The sequence below is a fragment of the Hylobates moloch genome, unplaced genomic scaffold (genome assembly GCF_009828535.3).
Source record: "Hylobates moloch isolate HMO894 unplaced genomic scaffold, HMol_V3 SCAFFOLD_18, whole genome shotgun sequence".
NCBI classification, from domain to species: Eukaryota; Metazoa; Chordata; class Mammalia; order Primates; family Hylobatidae; genus Hylobates; species Hylobates moloch.
The window spans coordinates 7,208,469-7,230,706 of record NW_026652293.1 but is presented as its reverse complement, the minus strand read 5'-3'; the positions used below and the strand labels follow the sequence as shown (position 1 = coordinate 7,230,706).

The following is a 22,238-nucleotide window of genomic DNA, read 5'->3' as shown; positions in this document are numbered from 1 at the left end:
TGAGAGCCACTAGTGTCTGGCATGGGGAATATGAAGAGTATTAATAAATAATCAAGGAGTGAGACAGACCTATGCATATACCATTCTAATCAATGCCCATGGAAACACCTGAATTTTCCTCCAACCCAGATATTTCCTCATCATTATTAGAGAAGGGGCTGAGCTGGGCAGAGGAAAGGGCAGAGAGGAGGACCTCCAGCTTGAGACTCCCCAATCCTGCGGAAAACTGGACCTACCCTGCTTTGAGACAGTATAGGGATCATTAGGATTTTTTGGAATTCCTCTTGGGAGCCTTACCCTTATCCCCCAACTGTTCCCACTAGGCGCTCAACCAAGCATTTCTTCCAGGCACATATGATTGTCTCCATGAATGTAATCTAAATAAAACAATATTCTCCAACTTCTTACATTTCCAGCTTAGTTTTAACAACCCTCGTGGATTAGCTTCCTAGGAACAAGGTTGACTGGAACACCCCCAATCCAGCTTTTATTAAAGTACAGACAGGTGAATGAAATTTGAGGACTAGGAACACAGAGGCATGGTGGTAGGGCCCCTAGCTGCTGGGCTATAATTATCATGCATGGAAGTACTTCATGAATTGTTTTATAGAGCTTGGGGGCCATTTTTGAGGCAGAGGGGAACCTGTCTTCCATCATTTGGGTGACATGGTGCGATGCATTTCAAAGTCTGGTGTCCAGGCTTTTGAGACTTGGGAATTTTAAAGACTTCCAGTAGCCTGGTGATCCTGATGTGGACTTTCAGGACACAGATAAAGCTGATTTCCAACACCTAGGTGTAGTGAATATCTGTTGTGCTTGCTGTACCATATTCACTTATCTCTTTTTTGGGACCCACTATAGCAACTTTCCTCTGAAAGTCACTGTTTTCCTAACTTTCTGTCCAATATGTTTCTACTGCAGTGTCTAGGAGCCTCAGGCCTGACCAGTTAGAGTATTATATTTTCCTGGCTGCATATTTGGTTTAAGAATGGGCCCAGTCAAAGCCAGTGAATTACAGTGAGACTGTGGGATGACTGAGACAGCTTTTCTACTGAGTTGAACCTGGAATTGCAGTTGCCATCTTGCTTGCACAAAAGAACCCTGAGAATGAAACTAGCATGTTGGAATATAGAAACAAGAAATGGAGATAGGACAGGCACCCATCATATCCAAATTTAGCTTTACTGCTTTTAAAAAAATACTGTAAAAAAGGTATATGGTACATTTTCTTTTCTTTTTTCTTTTTTTTCTTTTCTTTCTTTCTTTCTTTTTTTGTTTTTGAGACATTTTCGCTCTCGTTACCCAGGCTGGAGTACAATGGCGCAATCTCCGGTCACTGCAACCTCCACCTCCTGGGTTCAAGCCATTATCCAGCCTCAGCCTCCCAAGTAGCTGGGATTACAGGTGCCGGCCAACACACCTGGCTAATTTTTGTATTTTTAGTAGAGATGAGGTTTCACCATGTTGGCCAGGCTGGTTTCGAACTCCTGACCTCAGGTGATCCACCTGCCTCAGCCTCCCAAAGTCCTGGGATTACAGGCATGAGCCTCCGTGCCCGGCCAGTACATTTTCTTTTAACAGTTTCAGTTTGATATTTGTAATAGAAAAATCCCTAACCTGTACACTAGGTGATTGAGAGAGAACTAGTTCCTTGGCCCAAATCCTGTGAATAGAACAGGTATATTGGTCTTCGAAGACCTTCCAAGAGCCAGATGACTCAATAGGGCTTGGTCGCCAGGGTCTACACTAGTGATTTCCAAACCTGGCTGATGAACAACAGCCACAATAAAAAGATGAGCAGAGATCCTTACCAAGAAACTGTTCATCATTAGATCTGGTGGGATGGAGGGTAGGCATAATTGGTATTTTTCAAAAGTACCCCTATCATTTATTTATTGCCGTACCCCAAAGCTTAGTGGCTTAAAGTAATCATTTTATTTGCTCATAATTCTCAAGGGGCTGTTGATTTGGGTGGGGTGCAGCCAAGAGGTTCTTCTGCTAGCTTTATGTGGAACTCTCATGTGGCTGCTGTCAGCTGGCAACTCAGCCGGGTGGCCTCCATCACTTGTCTGGCAATTGGTATTAGCTGAGGACTACAGAAATCCAGCTCAGACTTGTCCACATGGTGGCAGCATCTAAGAGCAAGAGAGAAGAAGCTGTAAGTGTGTGTGTGGCGGGGCGGGGGTCTCCTGAGGCCTAAGCGCCTAAATTCCTCACGTGTTATTGGTCAAATCAAGTCACGTGGCCAGTCAGCTTCAAGAACCAGGAAAATCATTTCCTCCACTCCCTGGGAGCAGCTGCAAAGGATGTGCTATGTTTAATCTATTACAGTACCCAAGGTTCCTAAGCTTTAATGCAACAAATTGCTACAAATTTAGTGGCTTGAAACAAGGAAAATTTATTATCTTACAGTTCTGGAAGTCAGAAGTCCTAAAATTGAGGCGTAAGCAGCGATTCGTTCCTTCTGGAAGCTCTAGAGGAAAATTTGTTTCTCTGCCTTTTCCAGCTTCTAGAGGCCACCTTCATTCCTTAACTCACGGCCCCTTCCTCCATCTTCAAGACCAACAACAGCATCTTCAAATCTGTTTCCCTCTCTGACCTCTGCTTCCATGGTCACATTTCCCTTTCTGACCCTCCTGCTTTCCCCTTCCATCTTTTTTTTTTTTTAGATAGAGTCTTACTCTGTCACCCAGGCTGGAGTGCAGTGGCATGATCTCTGCTCACTGCAACCTGTGCCTCCTGGGTTCAAGTGATTCTCCTGCCTCAGCCTCCTGAGTAGCTGGGACTGGAGGCACACACCACCACACCCAGCTAATTTTTGTATTTTTAGTAGAGATGGGGTTTCACCATGTTGGCCAGGGTGGTCTCGAACTCCTGACCTCAGGTGATCCGCCCGCTTCGGCCTCCCAAAGTGCTGGGATTACAAGCATGAGTTACTGCACCCGGCCCCCCCTCCCATCTTAAAAGGACCTCTGTGATTACAGTGGGCCTACTCAGATAATCTAGGAAAATCACCCCATCTCAAGATCCTTAACTTCATCACATTTGCTAAGTCCCTTTTTGTCAAGTAAAGTGACATATTTACAGATTCTTGGAATTAGGATGCGGAAATCTTTGGGGAACTATCATTCTGCTTACCACCTTCAGAATTTTAAATCAAGAGAAACTATGTCGCAGAATTCAAGGGTCCAGTGGTCTAGCCTGGGCTAGCCTGCCAGGCACAGGGAATACAGGTGGAATACAGGCAGTCGAGGGGCTGAGTTTTTCAATCAAAGAGACCTGGGTTTGAATTTCAGTTCATCACTTACTGGCTGAGTGACCTTGGGCAAGTTATTAAACTCTGAGACTCTTTTCTGAAGTGTAGGATGGAGATAATACCTATCTCACAGGACTACTGTGAGTTTTAAATGAGCAAATATGTTAAAGTGCTTCAGATAGTGCTTGGAACATAATAAATACTTAGCAAATGGTAATGATGATTAGAAAGACTCCTGGTTTGGTTTCAAGATTTCAGAAATGAAGCTTCATAGGACCCCCCAGGGCTATAGGTGGAACTGGTCACGCTGACTTAGGAGGAGCAAGCAGAAAATGATGGCAAAAGTTTTGGAAAAGAAAAATAGATGAAGAGTTTGGGATAATAAGGACAACCTTCAGGGTTTAGGAGACACAGAACTAAGTGTGTATAGTAGTGGAAGAGGCAGTGCTGTAGTACAGCACTGCGGGCATGGCTTTTGTTTGCTTTGTTAATAAGGGGCATTTTTCAAATCTTGGTGGAGAGGGGAGGGCATAAGAACAGGAGATGCCTGAGGTATAGAAGAGAGACAGTTTTCTGAGGCTCCAGAAAAATAAGCCATAGCTTTAGTGTTCCAGTGAGCTAGATTTCAGTGTTTCTGAAAAAAATAGCAAGTATGTATTTCAGGAACACAGGTCAATTTGAGGTTAATATAGCTTGAGGAAAAAAGTAAGCTTCACTGGTTCTCTCCAAATGATTTTTTAAAAATATTTTCCAATTCTGTGATACACATGTCACAGTAGGCATTATGGCACATTTTGCTGTACAGAAATGTATGCCAATGAAACTTGTCCAAACTTAACATAACCAACCAACAGCTATTTTATCACAAAATTCCAGGTAAATGTGGCCACGGGGATTTTTCTTAACCTGTGCATTTGAAACTTTGATCACATTGTGAATGTCCCAGTGGGTTTTTGTTTTTTTTTGTTTTTTTTTTTTTTGAGACGGAGTCTCGCTCTGTCGCCCAGGCTGGAGTGCGGTGGCGCAATCTCGGCTCACTGCAAGCTCCGCCTCCCAGGTTCACGCCATTCTCCTGCCTCAGCCTCTCCAAGTAGCTGGGACTACAGGCGCCCGCCACCACGCCCGGCTAATTTTTTTTTGTATTTTTAGTAGAGACGGGGTTTCACCGTGGTCTCGATCTCCTGACCTCGTGATCCGCCCGCCTCGGCCTCCCAAAGTGCTGGGATTACAAGCGTGAGCCACCACGCCCGGCCCCAGTGGGTTTTTAAGATCCTGGAATAGTTGCATCTTTTTTATTGTTGTTTATTTCCTTAGTCAATGTATTAGAACTTGCAGGTTTCTTATTTTGCAGATGTCTTGGAATTGCCTTCAGAGGACAGATATGCATCTTATATGACTTTTGGCTAATTCATGGTGGGTAAATCTGACTTTAACTGCATGGAGAATGATAATGGTGATTTTAAACTACTCTTGAATGAGTCTTTGGAGGGGAAGAAAGGGCATGAATGATGTGGAAGCTGCTTGGGAGCTGGAGGGGACAGGGCAGAGCTCAGCAGGGGTGTGGAGGCTCCTGCCAGATCCCTTATGGGACGTTAACCCCATCATACAGGGGCTCTTTGAAGAAACATTGGGTCACTAAGGTCAGAGATTTATGAAGCTCCAGCACCCTCGAGGAGTCCTCTTTCCCTTGACCATGGGAACAATAGGCTAAAGACAAAGGCGGCCTCTGTATTTCTCACCTTAGGAGCAAGAAAGTGAGCAGGAACGCTTCCACTTGGCTCTGGAAGATGTGTCTTAAACACAGACTGCGGATGCAATCCTCTCACAAGCAGTGATTCAGAATGAGGTAAGAAATCATGTGGCGGCAAGCCTCATTCGACTGTTTAGGGAGGGCAGGAAAGTGGTCTGAGGTGTCTACATAAGTACTGAGAACGGGGATTTTTAAATAGAATTCTGCAATCTTAGAGCTGGAAGGGACTTCAACAGTAATCGTCCAATCTTTGCGTTGCCATGGAACTCTTTCTTCAAACAAAAGCTTCTTAAGAGCCCAAATATAAACCCCTGTGAAAGCAGAATTGCTCTGGTTGCAGAGTGGGGGAAGGGGGAGACAAAAAGAAAAAGTTTATTTATAAAATAAGCTTTAAAAAATCATCATGGAAGAAAACTTTTTTATTTATATGTATATCCTAGAAAGGCTAAAGTAACATTGATGACAAAAAATAAAATTCCCCAAACCAATAGATTCTTAGTTTATACAGTGAAGATACTTTGGCTCTTTAGGGACATTTTTACTTGGAGTCATGAGAACAGAGGATATGACTATCAGTCACACGGAAATGAGCCTTGGATGGGAATTTTTAAGATTTATGGGAACTGTGCTATGCTGATTTGGGACAATGAGCGTCCTGGTCCCACCAGGTGGCGCCCGCGTTCGGCATTCTGAGAACGTTGGGTGTCTTCCGGACTCCAGAATCTGGACGGTCCAACCGCCTCGTGCTTGGTGGGTTTACAAACTCTGACTGGTTCTTACCACCCATCTTCCAGGAAATTAAAAAAAAAAAAAAACAGACAAACCCATAAAACATCTGACCAGATGGCACACTCAAGAAAACACTTGTGTTCGGGTGTTTTAACCTCCAACGATGGAAATCTGCTTAACATTGGTGTTTCTAAGGTGTCTTAGCATCAGAAAAGGAAAAAGACACATATACACACATTCTAAGGAAAAAGTCAGGAAGGGCCTTGCAGACGTCCTGGTGCGGCAAGAGGACGGTTAGGCGTTAGAAGCTTCTAGTTCAGGCTTTGCTGCTTCATGTTCATGAGGAAGCGCGGCTCCTTTGGCCTGTTTCCTGCGCTGCCTTCCCGTCTGTGGCTGACGGTTGCAGGGGAGTCAAAGGCCCAGCTTCTATTCTGCATCCCAGCTAAGTCTGTACAAGACGAAAGTCGTCGGGTACCTCGGTTACTGAGATCAAATGTTCATAAATGGAGGCATCGTGTCAATAAATGGGTTTATTATTATTGCTTTCTTATGTAACTCACCAACCGCCGGAGGGCCGTCCCCGCGGTGGGAAAGCCTAAAACAATACACATATGTTTTCATTAACTTAAAATTCATACTGAAGCGGGAGATTTTAGAACTTCCAGGACGCAACGTGCTACTGAAGGCACCGCGGACCGTGAGGGGCGGGCAGCCCTTCTGAGATCGCGGGCTAACTGCTACTTTCACCCCTCCTCCGGACCCCTCTCTCCGTCCACAGCTCGCGCCAGGGAACCCGAGCAGCCTAGGCCGCGAGCTCCTCGCCTCCAGCCTCCCGCCTCCCGCGCTAGTGCTAGCGCCGGCTAGGAGCGCCGCGTGGCCTTTACCGGCCACAGGCCCCGCCCCCGTGCGTCAGCGCGTAGCTGCGCCGAGGCGTTTCCCGGGGGCGTGCCGCGGTTGCTAGGCGACCAGACCGCTCCCCCTCCCGCCCCTGCAGCTGCGTCTCCCCACTTCCCAGCCGGGGCCAGTCGGGAGCGAAGGCGCGCTGAGCTGCAGTGTCTGGCCGAGAGTACCCGTGGGAGCGTCGCGCCGCGGAGGCAGCCGTCCCGGCGTAGGTGGTGTGGCCGGCCGGACCCCCCAACTGGCGCCTCTCCCCGCGCGGGGTCCCGAGCTAGCAGATGGGAGGCACAGCTCGCGGGCCTGGGCGGAAAGATGCGGGGCCGCCTGGGGCCGGGCTCCCGCCCCAGCAGCGGAGGTAACGGCGCCACGGGATAACGGGCTGGAGGCGCCACAGGGAGCGGCTGGCGCTGGCAAGCGAAGCTTGGGGGCGGGAAGGAGGTAGAGTGAGCCCTCAGTAGGAGGGACGAGGGCAGGGGTCTGACTGCCTCCCCGGGACCGCCCCCACCTCCTCTCCATCAGGGCCCCCTCCCCCCATCCCTGTCTCACCGGGCGCGGGGGAGGGGCTAGAGCGGAGTTAGAGCAAGAAGAATTTCCACCCCTGGATTACCTCTGAAACCCTAGATCGGGGTATATGGTAAGGAATTACGAAAATCGAGGGCTTTTTGTGGGGCTTTTTATTAAAGGGGGGGAGCCCGGGAGCAGTACCTTGGAAAGAAGCCCTGTTGCTTAGAGCGGATAACCAAGGGCTGAACTCCTGGGGTTTGCTGTAAGGGGTGCGGTCTAGCTTCGAATGTACAGGTTATGGGCTGTGCTGGATACGGCTTTCTCCGGATCCTATTTTGAGAGATTCCCCACCTTGCGTTGTATTTTACACCTAAATGGAGAGAAGAGACCCCGCTCCCTGCTTTATTTGCATGCAGACTCTTGTTAATTTCCTCTGGCTGTTAGTCACTAGGCAATTTTGCACGTTTTCTTTTTCTTTGTGTATGTGAATGCCTATCCTGGTTTGTTTTATCAGGCTTATGGCAAAGGGTCAGTCACATCCAGAGTATTTGGTTTCTGTCGGTGAAGCCATTCCCTGTTAAAAATATAAATAATTCTATCAGAATGTGAGCATGTTTTTAAAAAGAGCATTCCAAAAATATTTGTAGCGGTTTTTTCCCTTTGTATTTTTATAACACATCCATAAAGAAAACTCTAGAATGAATTTCACAAAACAGTTTTTAAAGGTGACCAGAATATTCCAGGATATTGTAAAAGACATTAAAAAATTATTCCTCTGCAACATCGTCATTGTTATATTCATAATGTATCATGTAAAATGATACAGTGAAATGCTGATGTGTGTAACTGGGAAATCCGTGTTCTTGGTAGCAGATGAAATACATTATTCAGGGCCATCTTGTGGATTAAATAAATCCTCTCCGTCTTTTGTGTTCCCTTACAGTGGTGGAGCCACAGTGTTAAAGAACAGAGAAGTGATCCTTAATCATTTAGAATTTTGCCTCCACCATCCACCAGAAAATGAAGTGGAAAGAGAAGTAAATTCAATACATTTTATAATTTAGAGCGTCCTTTTAGTGTTTGCTGTAGTACTTACTGTATTTTTCTACAAGTTAGGTAGATATAAGTAGGTAAGTAAGTAAATGAATAAAGAGAAGACAGCCTTAAAAAGGCCTTTTATTTCTTGCCTGTAAGACCCAGAAGTGTGTAGACTGGAGCTAGTCTTCCCATTAACATGGGGAAGACAGGCTCAGAGGAGAAGGTAGCACTGGGGAAGACAGGCTCAGAGGAGAAGGTAGCACAGCCAGTGTTAGAGCTGAGATTAGAATCCAAGTCTCTGACTTGAGAAACTATTACATCTTTAGTTTTTTCTGGTCTGTTTTTTTCTCTGAGCTTCAGATTCAAACTAGCCTTTATTTTCAAGTAGTAAGTTATGAGATCCTTCTGATAGTCCTTATTGTTTTTAACAACATTCAGAAAGACTCGTTTCAACTATTTTAAAATACAAACCTAGAAATGCTGTCCTTGAAAAACAAAAGTTGGATTTCCTCTGTTCCTCTTCCAAATGCCCCAGTTGTTTGTATTCAGTGCCAAAATGTAGTGTAGACATTTATTTCTATTACTGTTCCTTGTAGCAGATATGAAGCAGTTAAGATACAGCATTTTATATTCTTCAGTTACTGACAGATTTTGTCTGTAATCCTTTTAACTAGGTTGGGGGATGGTGTCTATGACACCTTCATGATGATAGATGAAACCAAATGTCCACCTTGTTCAAATGTACTCTGCAATCCTTCTGAACCATCTCCACCCAGAAGACTAAATGTAAGTAAAAGAAATAATTCTTTGTACATGAATTGTTTTGGAAAGGAGGAAGTGCTACTTAATGCTCAAGGTACACTTATGTATCACTGACAACCAGACTTTTTTTTGTTTCTTTTCGATTTCTCTTGACTTTGGAATAACAATGTCTGTGGTCCAAATTTAGCTTTTCAGAATGATTTAAGTTTGGAGCTCACCTTTTTATTTCAGTTTCCACTGGGATAAATATATAGCACTAGGAAAAAAATAATATGCTACTTTTATTTAGGTAATGCTTATTTTTGTATAGGATGATATACTCCTAGTATTACAAAGGCCCCTTTTAACAAAAATAAGAAACAGAAAACATCTCGGAATTCATAGATCTGCAGGGGTTTTTTTTCACCTGCATGATGGAAATGCAGTCTTTGTTTATTAGTATGCTAAAGAGAACCATTTTATAGATAGATGATAACTAAAACAGTTTGTTTTTTTTTTTTTTTTTTGAGACGGAGTCTCGCTCTGTCGCCCAGGCTGGAGTGCAGTGGCGCAATCTCGGCTCACTGCAAGCTCCGCCTCCCGGGTTCACGCCATTCTCCTGCCTCAGCCTCTCCGAGTAGCTGGTACTACAGGCGCCCGCCACCACACCCGGCTAATTTTTTGTATTTTTAGTAGAGACGGGGTTTCACCGTGGTCTCGATCTCCTGACCTCATGATCCGCCTGCCTCGGCCTCCCAAAGTGCTGGGATTACAAGCGTGAGCCACCGTGCCTGGCCTAAAACAGTTCGGTTTTTAATGCATTTAATCATTTTGGGGACTGCAGACACTTAGCTTTTTAAAATTTATTTATTTATTTATTTATTTTTTTGAGGCGGAGTCTCTGTCCCCCAGGCTGGAGTGCAATGGCATGATCTTGGCTCACTGCAACCTCTGCCTCCCGGGTTGAAGTGATTCTCCTGCCTCAGGCTCCTGAGTAGCTGGGATTACAGGCGCGTGCCACTACGCCCCGCTAATTTTTGTATTTTTAGTAGTCAAGGGTTTCACCATGTTGGTCAGACTGGTCTCGAACTCCTGACCTCGTGATCACCCGCCTCAGCTTCCTAAAGTGCTGGGATTACAGGCGTGAGCCACTGCTCCTGGCAGCTTTTTTTTTTTTTAACTTAAGATAAAATTAATTCACATTCGCTCAGCATGCATCGAGTGGTAGGCAGAGCAGGGTTTGGCCAAGTTCCATGACAAGGAGAGGCTATCCTATGACTTTAAAATTTGCTGCATATGTCATCAGATGAACAAACTGAATAATTGAATTGACTCATTTGTAATATTTCTCTTTCATATTTCTGTGTTTAAGACCTGAAATTGTTTCTATATGGAAAAATCACTTGTATTTTTCATAGTCCTTCCTGTTGTCATTAGTTTTTGCTTAAAATCAACCTTTTTCCTTTTTTTTTTTTTTTTCCTGAGATGGAGTCTTACTCTGTCGTCCAGGCTGGAGTGCAATGGCATCATGTCGGCTCATTGCAACCTCCGCCTCCCGGGTTCAAGCAATTCTCCTGCCTCAGCCTTCCTGAGTAGCTGGGATTACAGGCGCCTGCCACCACACCCAGCTAATTTTTGTATTTTTAGTAGAGACAGGGTTTCACCATGTTGGTCAGGCTGGTCTAACTCCTGACCTCAAGTGATCCACTTCCCTCGGCCTCCTGAAGTGCTGGGATTACAGGCGTGAGGCACCGCACCCAGCGCTTTTCCCCACTTTCAACACTAGTAGTATATAAAACTTGAGCTAAAAATATTTTGAAGGCTGGTCACCCTATTTTTCATCCCCTTTTTGGAGTGTAGTGGGGTTTCTTTCTATTCTTTGCAAGTTTGTTTCTTTAATATGTCAAAATGTCTAAGAACTTCAGAACCATATACATCTTGTGTTGCCCATCAGATTGCTTGGTTACTTGCTGCCAATTGGCTCACCTCTATAGGAAACTATTTGCAATTGGGTTGAAGTGTTAACATCTGACTTTAAGTCATTTTAACTGATTTTTTTTTTTTTTTGAGATGGAGTCTCACTCTGTCGCCTAGGCTGGAGTGCAGTGGCACAATCTTGGCTTACTGCAACCTCTGCCTCCCGGGTTCAAGCGATTCTCCTGCTTTACCCTCCCAAGTAGCTGGGATTATAGGCACCAACCAACATGCCTGGCTAATTTTCGTATTTTTAGTAGAGACGGGGTTTCACCGTATTGGTCATGATGGTTTTGAACTCCTGACCTCGTGATCCGCCCACTTCAGCCTCCCAAAGTGCTGGGATTACAGGTGCGAGCCACCGCGCCCAGCCAAGTCATTTTAACTTTGATTCACAGTTAGCCAATGCTATTTACCTTCCAGTAGGTTACTTATATTGTATGTTTCAGGATCAAAAATGAATTTCTTACTGCATGGTGTTAGGCATGACAGTTTTGTTGGGGAGCAAGAAGATTTTAGATGTCTTTACTCACTACTCATTTCTTTTTTTTTTTTTTTTTGAGACCGAGTCTTGCTCTCTCGCCCAGGCTGGAGTGCAGTGGCGCAATCTCAGCTTGCTGCAACCTCTACCTCCTGGGTTCAAGCAGTTCTCCCTGCCTCAGCTTCCTGAGTAGCTGGGATTACAGGCATCTGCCACCATGCCTGGCTAATTTTTGTATTTTTAGTAGAGATGGGGTTTCACCATGTTGGCCAGGCTGGTCCCGAACTCCTGACCACAGGTGATCCGCCCACCTCAGCCTCCCAAAGTGTGGGGTTTACAGGTGTGAGCCGCCGCGCTTGGCTGTCTTTACTCATTTTGCTGAAAAAATAAAAAATAAAAAATGCCTTTTGACCTCTTGGTGCCACTTATATTTCATTATGCCATGACTCTATCCCGAGATCCTGTTACTCTTTTTACAAAGTTTTCTAGCTTCATTTATTCAAGATGCTCCTACATTCTCATGGTAAACTATAAATCATCTGCCCATAGGCTTTTATTGGGTTTTGTGTTACAGGGATTTAGGGTTTGGGGGCTGGGGAAAAGGTAGGGTTTTATATCTGGGTGAGAAGGATATTCCTTTATTCCTTTTGAATTTCTCAGCAAGTTTTTTTTTTTTTTTTTGGAGACAGTCTCTCATTCTGTCGCCCAGGCGGAGTGCAGTGGCGTGATCTCGGCTCAGTGCAAGCTCCACCTCCCGGGTTCACACCATTCTCCTGTCTCAGCCTCCCAAGTAGCTGGGACTACAGGCGGCCGCCACCACACCCGGCTAATTTAGAGACAGGGTTTCATCGTGTTAGCCAGGATGGTCTCGATCTCTTGACCTCATGATCCTCCCGCCTCGGCCTCCCAAATTGCTGGGATTACAGGCGTGAGCCACCGTGCCCGGCCATACCATAATTTCTTTATCTACTCCTTGATTGATGGGCACTTGGGGAAATATTTAGTGTTTTAAAACAATTATACTTTAATATGTGTGAATACTGTAGATTTTTTTAGAACAATGGAAGGAAGGTTTTATTTATAGCACATCAGACTTGATATGTAATTGATTCAGGCCAGTATTTGAGTTATTTACAGGAAAGGAAAGAAAGTTAAGAAGAGAACCCCTCCCTGAAAGGATTCCCTATTTAATAAATGGTGCTGGGAAAACTGGCTAGCCCTATGTAGAAAGCTGAAATTGGATCCCTTCCCTACACCTTATGTAAAAATTAATTCAAGATGGATTAAAAACTTAAATGTTAGACCGAAAACCATAAAAACGCTAGAAGAAAACCTAGGCAATACCATTCAGGACATAGGCATAGGCACGGACTTCATGACTAAAACACCAAAAGCAATGGCAACAAAAGCCAAAATTGATAAATGGGATCTAATTAAACTAAAGAGCTTCTGCACAGCAAAAGAAACTACCATCAGAGTGAACAGGCAACCTACAGAATGGGAGAAAATTTTTACAATCTACCCATCTGACAAAGGGCTAATATCCAGAATCTACAAAGAACTTAAACAAATTTACAAGAAAAAATCAAACAACCCCATCAAAAAGTGGGCAAAGAATATGAACAGATACTTATCAAAAGAAGACATTTATGCAGCCAACAGACACATGAAAAAATGCTCATCACTGGCCATCAGAGAAATGCAAATCAAAACCACAATGAGATACCATCTCACACCAGTTAGAATGGCCATCATTAAAAAGTCAGGAAACAACAGGTGCTGGAGAGGATGTGGAGAAATAGGAACACTTTTACACTGTTGGTGGGACTGTAAACTAGTTCAACCATTGTGGAAGACAGTGTGGCGATTCCTCAAGGATCTAGAACTAGAAATACCATTTGACCCAGCCATCCCATTACTGGGCATATACCCAAAGGATTATAAATCATGCTGCTATAAAGACACATGCACGTGTATGTTTATTGTGGCACTATTCACAATAGCAAAGACTTGGAACCAACCCACATGTCCATCAATGATAGACTGGATTAAGAAAATGTGGCAGACAGCCGGGTGCGGTGGCTTACGCCTGTAATCCCAGCACTTTGGGAGGCCGAGGCGGGCGGATCACAAGGTCAGGAGATCGAGACCATCCTGGCTAACACGGTGAAACCCCATCTCTACTAAAAAGACAAAAAATTAGCCAGGTGTGGTGGTAGGCACCTGTAGTCTCAGCTACTTGGGAGGCTGAGACAGGAGAATGGTGTGAACCCGGGAGGCAGAGCTTGCAGTGAGCTGAGATTGCGCCACTACACTCCAGTCTGGGCGACAGAGCCAGACTCCATCTCAAAAAAAAATAAAAATAAAAAAGAATTGCTTGAACCCGGGAGGCAGAGGTTGCAGTGAGCCAAGACTGTGCCACTGCACTCCAGCCTGGGCAACAAGAGCAAAACTCCGCCTCAAAAAAAGGAAAATGTGGCACATATACACCATGGAATACTATGCAGCCATAAAAAAGGATGAGTTCATGTCCTTTGTAGGGACATGGATGAAGCTAGAAGCCATCATTCTGAGCAAACTTGCAAGGACAGAAAACCAAACACCACATGTTCTCACTCATAGGTGGGAATTGAACAATGAGAACACTTGGACACAGGGTGGGGAACATCACACACTGGGGCCTGTCATGGGGTGGGGGGAGCGGGGAGGGATAGCCTTAGGAGATATACCTAATGTAAATGATGAGTTAATGGGTGCAGCACACCAACATGGCACATGTATACATATGTAACAAACCTGCGTGTGGTGCACATGTACCCTAGAACTTAATAATAAAAATATAATAATAATAATAATAATAAGAGGACCCCTCCCTGTGTGGAAAAATTACCTCCCAGAATTCTCCAGATTCACTGGAGAAGATGATATTGATGGTGGACTACACTGAAGTAGCCTGCTTTGTTCTGGAAGGCATGCTTCAAGAGAGACATAAAGTGCAGCCTGTGTTGAGAATGTGAACAGGAGAGTGGGTGAGGTAAGGCAGATGTATCGGGGATGGTGAACCTACAGAATGGTGGAGGCAGGGACAGCACAGCCCCTTTTAGGTATCCAGAGGGCTCCTACTTGAAATTTGGACACTTCTGTGTAGTTACCAAAGGCAAGGTAAGACTTATTTTGCAAGGAGAGAAGTTTAGGCTTACTTTAAGGAAAAACCATGAGTCAGGGACTCCAAGTGACATCTTTAATATTATTGTAATAGTTTGTGGAAATTACATTTCTGATATGTGTCTGTTCTTATTAATGTTGTGTACCTGAGACCCTCTCATTATCACAAACAGAAATGAAGACCTTCAGAGCCAGTGCAGCCTTACACGTAAGCAGAGTAGGGGAAATTCCCAGGGACAGACCCTGCACCACAAATACCTTTCCTAACAGCTTGTCACTGGTGACTGCAGTTCCTAGAGAGGCATTCCTTTGGGTTAGGGCATTGATCTTCTGTTGAAGTTCAAATATCCATGGAGAGGTAACACAGTACATTGTATAGCGAGTGGAAAGCATGTTTATGTGGGGAGAAAGTGGGTGAGGCAATTCCGTGTATCCTAAGTGAAGGCCTATTGTGGGGGCCCTCATTGAGCAGAAGACATAGTTAGTGCTAGATGCTTGATGGAGGGAGATGAGACTGGAGAAATGGAGGAAGCCACCAGCGAGAGAAGAGAGAAAAGTGGAAGGGGAAGGGTGTATAGGAACTTAAACTTTAATGTATTGAGAATTTTGCTGAATTGTAACCAGTGTCTTTTAAATATTTTATAGTTGGTGAAATTATTATTTTTAATTAGAATTTGATTCACACAACATCCTGCAAGTAGATATTATTATCCACATCTTACAGATAAAGAAACTGAGGCTCGGGAAGGCAACAGGGACCTACAGCTTTTTTAAATTATTATTTGAGAAGAAGTCTTGCTCTGTCGCCCGGGATGGAGTGCAGTGATGCAATCTTGGCCCACTGCAACCTCTGCCTCCTAGGTTCAAGCAATTCTCCTTCCTCAGCCTCCCGAGTAGCTGGGATTACAGGCACACACCACCACACCTGGCTAATTTTTGTATTTTTAGTAGAGATGGGGTTTCACCATGTTGGTCAGGCTCGTCCCCAACTCCCGACCTCAGGTGATCTGCCCACTTTGGCCTCCCAAAGTGCTGGGATTACAGGCGTGAGCCACCACACCTGGCTGGACCTACAGCTTTTAAGTAGCATAGCCAGGACCCCAACCCAGGCCTTCTGACTCCCTGTTTCTTCAGGATGTGGTTCAAAGACTTAAGCAGTAAATATTTAGATGCATTAAAGTTAGGTAGTAAAGATTTTAAGGAAAACTAGCCAAGGTGCTTGTAGATGTTTGTTTTTGTTATGTAAATCTAATTAAAACCAAATAATTAAAATTATTTTCCTAGTGCCACCAAATTTATTCCCTAATAGATTCAGGCTGGAGTGCAGTGGTGCCATCTCAGCTCACTGCAACCTCCACCTCCCCGGTTGAAGCGATTCTCCTGCCTCAGCCTCCCGAGTAGCTGGGAATGCAGGTGCACGCCAGTACGCCTGCTAATTTTTGTATTTTTAGTAGAGACAGGGTTTCGCCATGTTGGCCATGCTGGTCTTGAACTCCTGACCTCAGGTGATCCACCAACCTCGGCCTTCCAAAGTGCTGGGATTACAGGCGTGAGCCACCGCGGCTGGCCAATATTTAGATTCTATATGCAGGCCTGTTTATTTTCTTGACCAGTGATACTTTTCTATTTTGGTGTCACAGAGACTATATGTACTTGGGCAATATCTGGCCCCTTTATTTTAAAACTAAATGCCAAGCTGTGGCTACATTTGAACTGGCTCCTTGACTTTGTTTAAGATCATATAATACATCGTGTAACTGTAAGTGTTCTATAAATATTTAAATTGATTAAATGACTTTTAAAAAGGAGCAAGCAGGACTTTTATAACTGAATTACGGGGGCTGTCTGAGGTATGCCAACACTTAAATTTTTGTCATTTATGTTTTTTAATATTGTTTTTTGTTACTTATTTTTGGTAATTTATAAATACAATTTTTGTTTTGCTTAGGTTATATTAAAATTTCTAGTTTTTAAAGGTTTGACTACTTTTTAGCTTAACATTTTTAGAGATTATAACCGTAGCCCAGAGCTCCTCTGGAATTAATCTGTTCCTCATACTACAGCCTCTCTGAAATTACCAAACAGATAAAGGACACAATTCTTCAGGGTCCATTGAGAAAAACGGTTGTTCTTTTAAGTATCCTAGACTTCCTTTTCTTTTTAACAACAGATTTAACATTTTTATCTTTCCAGCCCCTTCTTAATATTTTTCACTTATTTCTTTTTTTATTTTATTTTTTTGAGACAGTCTCTCACTCTGTTGCCAAGGCTGGAATGCAGTAGCGTGATCTTGGCTCACTGTAGCCTCCACTTCCCAGGTTCAAATGATTCTCCTGCCTCAGCCTCCCAAGTAGCTGGGATTACAGGCATGCATCACCACATCTGGCTTTTCTTTTTTTTTTTTTTTTTTGGTATTTTTAGTAGAGGTGGGGGTTTTGCCATGTTGGCCAGCCTGGTCTCAAACTTCTGGCCTCAAGTGATCTGACCGCCTTGGCTTCCCAAAGTGCTGGGGTTACAGGGATGAACCACCATGCCTGGCCAAAGTTTTTATTTTATTTTTTATTTTATTTATTTTTTTGAGACAGGGTCTCACTCTGTTGCTCAGGCTGGAGTGCAATGGCATGATTTGGCTCACTGCAACCTCCACCTCCTGGGTTCAAGCGATTCTCCTGCCTCAGCCTCCCAAGTAACTGGGATTACAGGTGTGCACCATCCATGCCCAGCTACTTTTTGTATTTTTAGTAGCGACAGAGTTTCACCATGTTGGCCAAGCTGGTATCAAACTCCTAACCTCAAGTGATCCACCTACCTCGGCCTCCCAGAGTGCTGGGATTACAGGCATGAGATACCACACGTGGCCAAAAAATTTTATTTTTTACGGTGTACCGTATGATGTTTTGATATACATAGTGAAATGATTACTACAGTCAAGCCAATTAAACGTATCTATCATCTCACATCTCACATTAGACGTATCTCACATCTCACATTAAACGTATCTCACATCTCACATTACTTTTTTCTTAATAGTAATTAATTAATATTAATATTAATTTTACTTAGGTATAAAAATTAATGTTAATTAATATTAATTTTACTTAGGTGTTTGGTTGTTTTTGTCCTTCTTTTCCTCCATCTTATTTCAAAAAACCTTGTTTCAGTTCAAAGAATCTTAATTCAGAGGAGTAAGTAGAGCTTTTTTCTGTGGGTCACTATCCCTTCCAGGAGAAGATTGTGGAAAACCTGGTGAAAGGAGTAGTACTCCTTTATCAAGTAGGCTGTTGCTAGGGAAGAGTTTTATAAGAAGCACTCCAGGGACCTTGGACCCTCACTGTTACCAGGTACTTGAAGAATTGGTCCAGATGATCTCAAGAGTTCTCTTTAACTTAGAGCTTTTGTGATTCAATGAACTGAGTTAAAAGGCTGCAGTAATTTATCTGGGGACCTGGGAGTAGATGATTGAGCACTTTGTTGATTCCAGGCCGTAGTCAACATTCAGCCCTGCTAGTCTACAGGTGCTGGGAGAACCTGGTGCTGAGTTATGTTAATGGGAAGGACCCTTGAATAGAAGCCAGAAGACCTATTCTGGTTCAAATTCTGCTTCTGTCACTTGATAGTACCTTCTTGTTTATACTTCAGTATGCATTATTCTGATCATGCTATATGCCCTTAATATTTGGGAAGATACTTGAAACAATTAGTAAACAATGTAAGATAGTGCATATATTATACATAATCAAGTACCAAATTATGTGGCACAAACTGGAAAAGCTGCAGTTAGGATGTAAGATTAATTAGTTTGGGCTTGGCATAGTTCTAAGTGAAAGAGGGAGGAATTGAACTGGGCTTTGAAGGAATGTAGGAGTCGAGGGGATGAGGGGTGGAAAGATTCTCAGTACAAGGACACATCTGTAAGAAGGAGCCTGGCATGTGGGGGGCATGGTAAGATCATCTTGTCTTGAACAAAGCAAGGCATGTATGGGGGTTAGGGATGTCCGCAATATTCAGGGAGTCTGAAAATTAATATAATACAAGTTGCTAGAGACTCTTGCTTTTCTTATCTCCTTTTTGGGTCATTTTAACCTTAAAGTAAACATGACTGGACATGTTTTGTTGTCAATCAGTTGGAGGAGGGAGGATTCTTCCATCTTTCTAATGTTTTTAATGACTTATATTCATTTTCTCTTTCATAGATGACCACTGAGCAGTTTACAAGAGATCATACTCAGCATTTTGTGGATGGAGGTGAGATGAAGGTAGAACAGCTGTTTCAAGAATTTGGCAACAGAAAATCCAATACTATTCAGTCAGATGGCATCAGTGACTCTGACAAATGCTCTCCTACTGTTTCTCAGGGTAAAAGTTCAGATTGCTTGAATACAGTAAAATCCAACCGTTCATCCAAGGCACCCAAAGTGGTGCCTCTGACTCCAGAACAAGCCCTGAAGCAATATAAACACCACCTCACTGCCTATGAGAAACTGGAAATAATTAATTATCCAGAAATTTACTTTGTAGGTCCAAATGCCAAAAAAAGACATGGAGTTATTGGTGGTCCCAATAATGGAGGGTATGATGATGCAGATGGGGCCTATATTCATGTACCTCGAGACCATCTAGCTTATCGATATGAGGTGCTGAAAATTATTGGCAAGGGGAGTTTTGGGCAGGTGGCCAGGGTCTATGATCACAAACTTCGACAGTACGTGGCCCTAAAAATGGTGCGCAATGAGAAGCGCTTTCATCGTCAAGCAGCTGAGGAGATCCGGATTTTGGAGCATCTTAAAAAACAGGATAAAACTGGTAGTATGAACGTTATCCACATGCTGGAAAGTTTCACATTCCGGAACCATGTTTGCATGGCCTTTGAATTGCTGAGCATAGACCTTTATGAGCTGATTAAAAAAAACAAGTTTCAGGGTTTTAGCGTCCAGTTGGTACGCAAGTTTGCCCAGTCCATCTTGCAATCTTTGGATGCCCTCCACAAAAATAAGATTATTCACTGCGATCTGAAGCCAGAAAACATTCTCCTGAAACACCACGGGCGCAGTTCAACCAAGGTCATTGACTTTGGGTCCAGCTGTTTCGAGTACCAGAAGCTCTACACATATATCCAGTCTCGGTTCTACAGAGCTCCAGAAATCATCTTAGGAAGCCGCTACAGCACACCAATTGACATATGGAGTTTTGGCTGCATCCTTGCAGAACTTTTAACAGGACAGCCTCTCTTCCCTGGAGAGGATGAAGGAGACCAGTTGGCCTGCATGATGGAGCTTCTAGGGATGCCACCACCAAAACTTCTGGAGCAATCCAAACGTGCCAAGTACTTTATTAATTCCAAGGGCATACCCCGCTACTGCTCTGTGACTACTCAGGCAGATGGGAGGGTTGTGCTTGTGGGGGGTCGCTCACGTAGGGGTAAAAAGCGGGGTCCCCCAGGCAGCAAAGACTGGGGGACAGCACTGAAGGGGTGTGATGACTACTTGTTTATAGAGTTTTTGAAAAGATGTCTTCACTGGGACCCCTCTGCCCGCCTGACCCCAGCTCAAGCATTAAGACACCCTTGGATTAGCAAGTCTGTCCCCAGACCTTTCACTACCATAGACAAGGTGTCAGGGAAACGGGTAGTTAATCCTGCAAGTGCTTTCCAGGGATTGGGTTCTAAGCTGCCTCCAGTTGTTGGGATAGCCAATAAGCTTAAAGCTAACTTAATGTCAGAAACCAATGGTAGTATACCCCTATGCAGTGTATTGCCAAAACTGATAAGCTAGTGGACAGAGATATGCCCAGAGATGCATATGTGTATATTTTTATGATCTTGCAAACCTGCAAATGGAAAAAATGCAAGCCCATTGGTGGATGTTTTTGTTAGACTAGACTTTTTTTAAACAAGACGAAACATTTTTATATGACTATAAAATAATTCTTCAAGGGCTAATTACCTAACCAGCTTGTATTGGCCATCTGGAATATGCATTAAATGACTTTTTATAGGTCAATGCATCTTTGTTATTATCGTCAGATATATTTCAACTGATGTATTATACTATTGGTTTAAATCTCTTTCTCTCAAGAAAGAAGGTGTAGCAAAAGTATCCCAGCCACTCCTTGCTTCTAGTGTCCCTCAGCGTCTGTTCTGGAGGGGTAATTTGGGATGCGGTGTTGTGGCTGAGAGCCAATGCTAGGTCCCTTGCCCCAGTAGGCCATTCTCTAGGCTCATTCTAGGTGAAAGAGCTCACAGCAGACTGTGGGGTGGGGGAGCACCAGGAAGCTGTTGGTGACCTGGACAGTTGGTGTCCCTGGTTTTCAATGACTCATTCCTCTTCCCTTCAGTTCCCTGATGTTTGGTGTTACTATTTTATGTTATTATTTTGCCTCTGATTCGTTTCCTAGTCAAAGTATTTTACAGAAGCCTTACCACTTTACCAAATAACCCTGTAAGGTGCTGATTTAAAAACTGAGTCATATGCATCCCTCCTCCTTTCCTCTCCCATGCCCAAGGAAGATAAAACAGCTTCTCTGCCACAATTGACCCAGAGTGGTAAAGATAGAGAATCAGCATGAAAACTGCAGTTCCCCAGCTTTGTGACTCCACAGACCAGCCTCCTTGCTACATTTTCATAGAATCTCTTCCTTATAAAAGTAGTCACTCTCGGGTAAACCTTACTACAGTTTAAAAATGCTTCCCTCTTCTCTTTACAGCTACTTGCCACTTTAATGTGCCACATTTTTTCCCCCACTTTCACTTTAAGCTTAATGCTATTCCCTAGATCTGAGTGAACTTCAGTTAGAAGAAGAAAACTAAAAATCCAGAAACTGGTGATAATCAAGTTTTCCTTTTTATGTTTCTTAATTTTATTCTCTTCAACAGGTTTTCTTTTTCTCTGCTAAGATTTAAACAGTGAGGGCTGATAATAAAACTAGTTGTTAAGCTGGTGTCCTACTTAGAAGGGTGGAGACGGGACAGAAACTAACTCACTGCTACTGGGTTTTGTTTGTTTTTTCCTGTCCTTTCCTCTATTTCTGTCCTCTTCCAGAAACAAAAGTATGCTCAAGTTCTATCCTAAATGTGTGCTCTTGGCTGGGTATAGTGGCTCATGCCTGTAATCCTAGCACTTTGGGAGGCTGAGGTGGGTGGATCCCTTGAGTCCGGGAGTTCAAGACCAGCCTGGGCAACATGGTGAAACCACGCCTCTACAAAAAATACAAAAATTAGCTAGGTGTAGTGGCACATGCCTATAATCCCAGCTACTTGGGAGGCTGAGGTGGGAGGATCACTTGAGCTGAGATCATGCCACTGCACTCCAGCCTGGGTAACAGAGTGAGACTCCGTCTAAAAAAAAAAAAAAAGTGTGTTCTTTAAAGTAGAATATTTGCTTTTTACAATATAGTTCTCAGAATGATCCAGTTCCATTTATTCTTCTGGAATGTGGTACAAACTCGATGAGAATGGAAGAGACTCTTTTTGTTGGGCAGTGTAGTAACAAGAAAAGAAAAGAAAAATGCCATGAGTACATTATTTAAGGAACTTTTGCTTTATCCAAAAGTAGTCATGATTGCTGTAGCACAGGCTGTGAAAAATGAGAGAGTGCAAATCTCTCTCATTTAAATGTCCACAGTGGCTTTAGTCTCCCAAGTACAAGGGCCAGATGGCAGAGAATAGCTTAAACTGAGCCTTCAGCCTCATTAATAGGAGGAAGTCT

The 22,238-nt window shown here is 43.7% G+C and overlaps 1 protein-coding gene across 4 annotated transcripts; it reads left to right on the top strand.

Moving 5' to 3' along the window:
* Window positions 1-6,760: 6,760 nt before the first annotated feature.
* DYRK3 (dual specificity tyrosine phosphorylation regulated kinase 3) lies at window positions 6,761-20,528 on the top strand. Of its 4 annotated transcripts, none has more exons than XM_032136954.2 (4): window positions 6,856-6,987; window positions 8,080-8,173; window positions 8,849-8,960; window positions 18,729-20,528. In XM_032136954.2, exons 2-4 carry the CDS (start codon window positions 8,157-8,159, stop codon window positions 20,304-20,306), a joined length of 1,707 nt encoding a protein of 568 aa, XP_031992845.1. In that variant the 5' UTR covers window positions 6,856-6,987; window positions 8,080-8,156; the 3' UTR covers window positions 20,307-20,528. The 4 variants fall into 4 exon arrangements, with proteins under 4 accessions (XP_031992844.1, XP_031992845.1, XP_058286741.1 ...); XM_058430758.1 differs by lacking the exon at window positions 6,856-6,987 and adding an exon at window positions 7,011-7,266; XM_032136953.2 differs by lacking the exon at window positions 8,080-8,173 and having other exon boundaries at window positions 6,761-6,987.
* The last annotated feature ends 1,710 nt before the right edge of the window (window positions 20,529-22,238 follow it).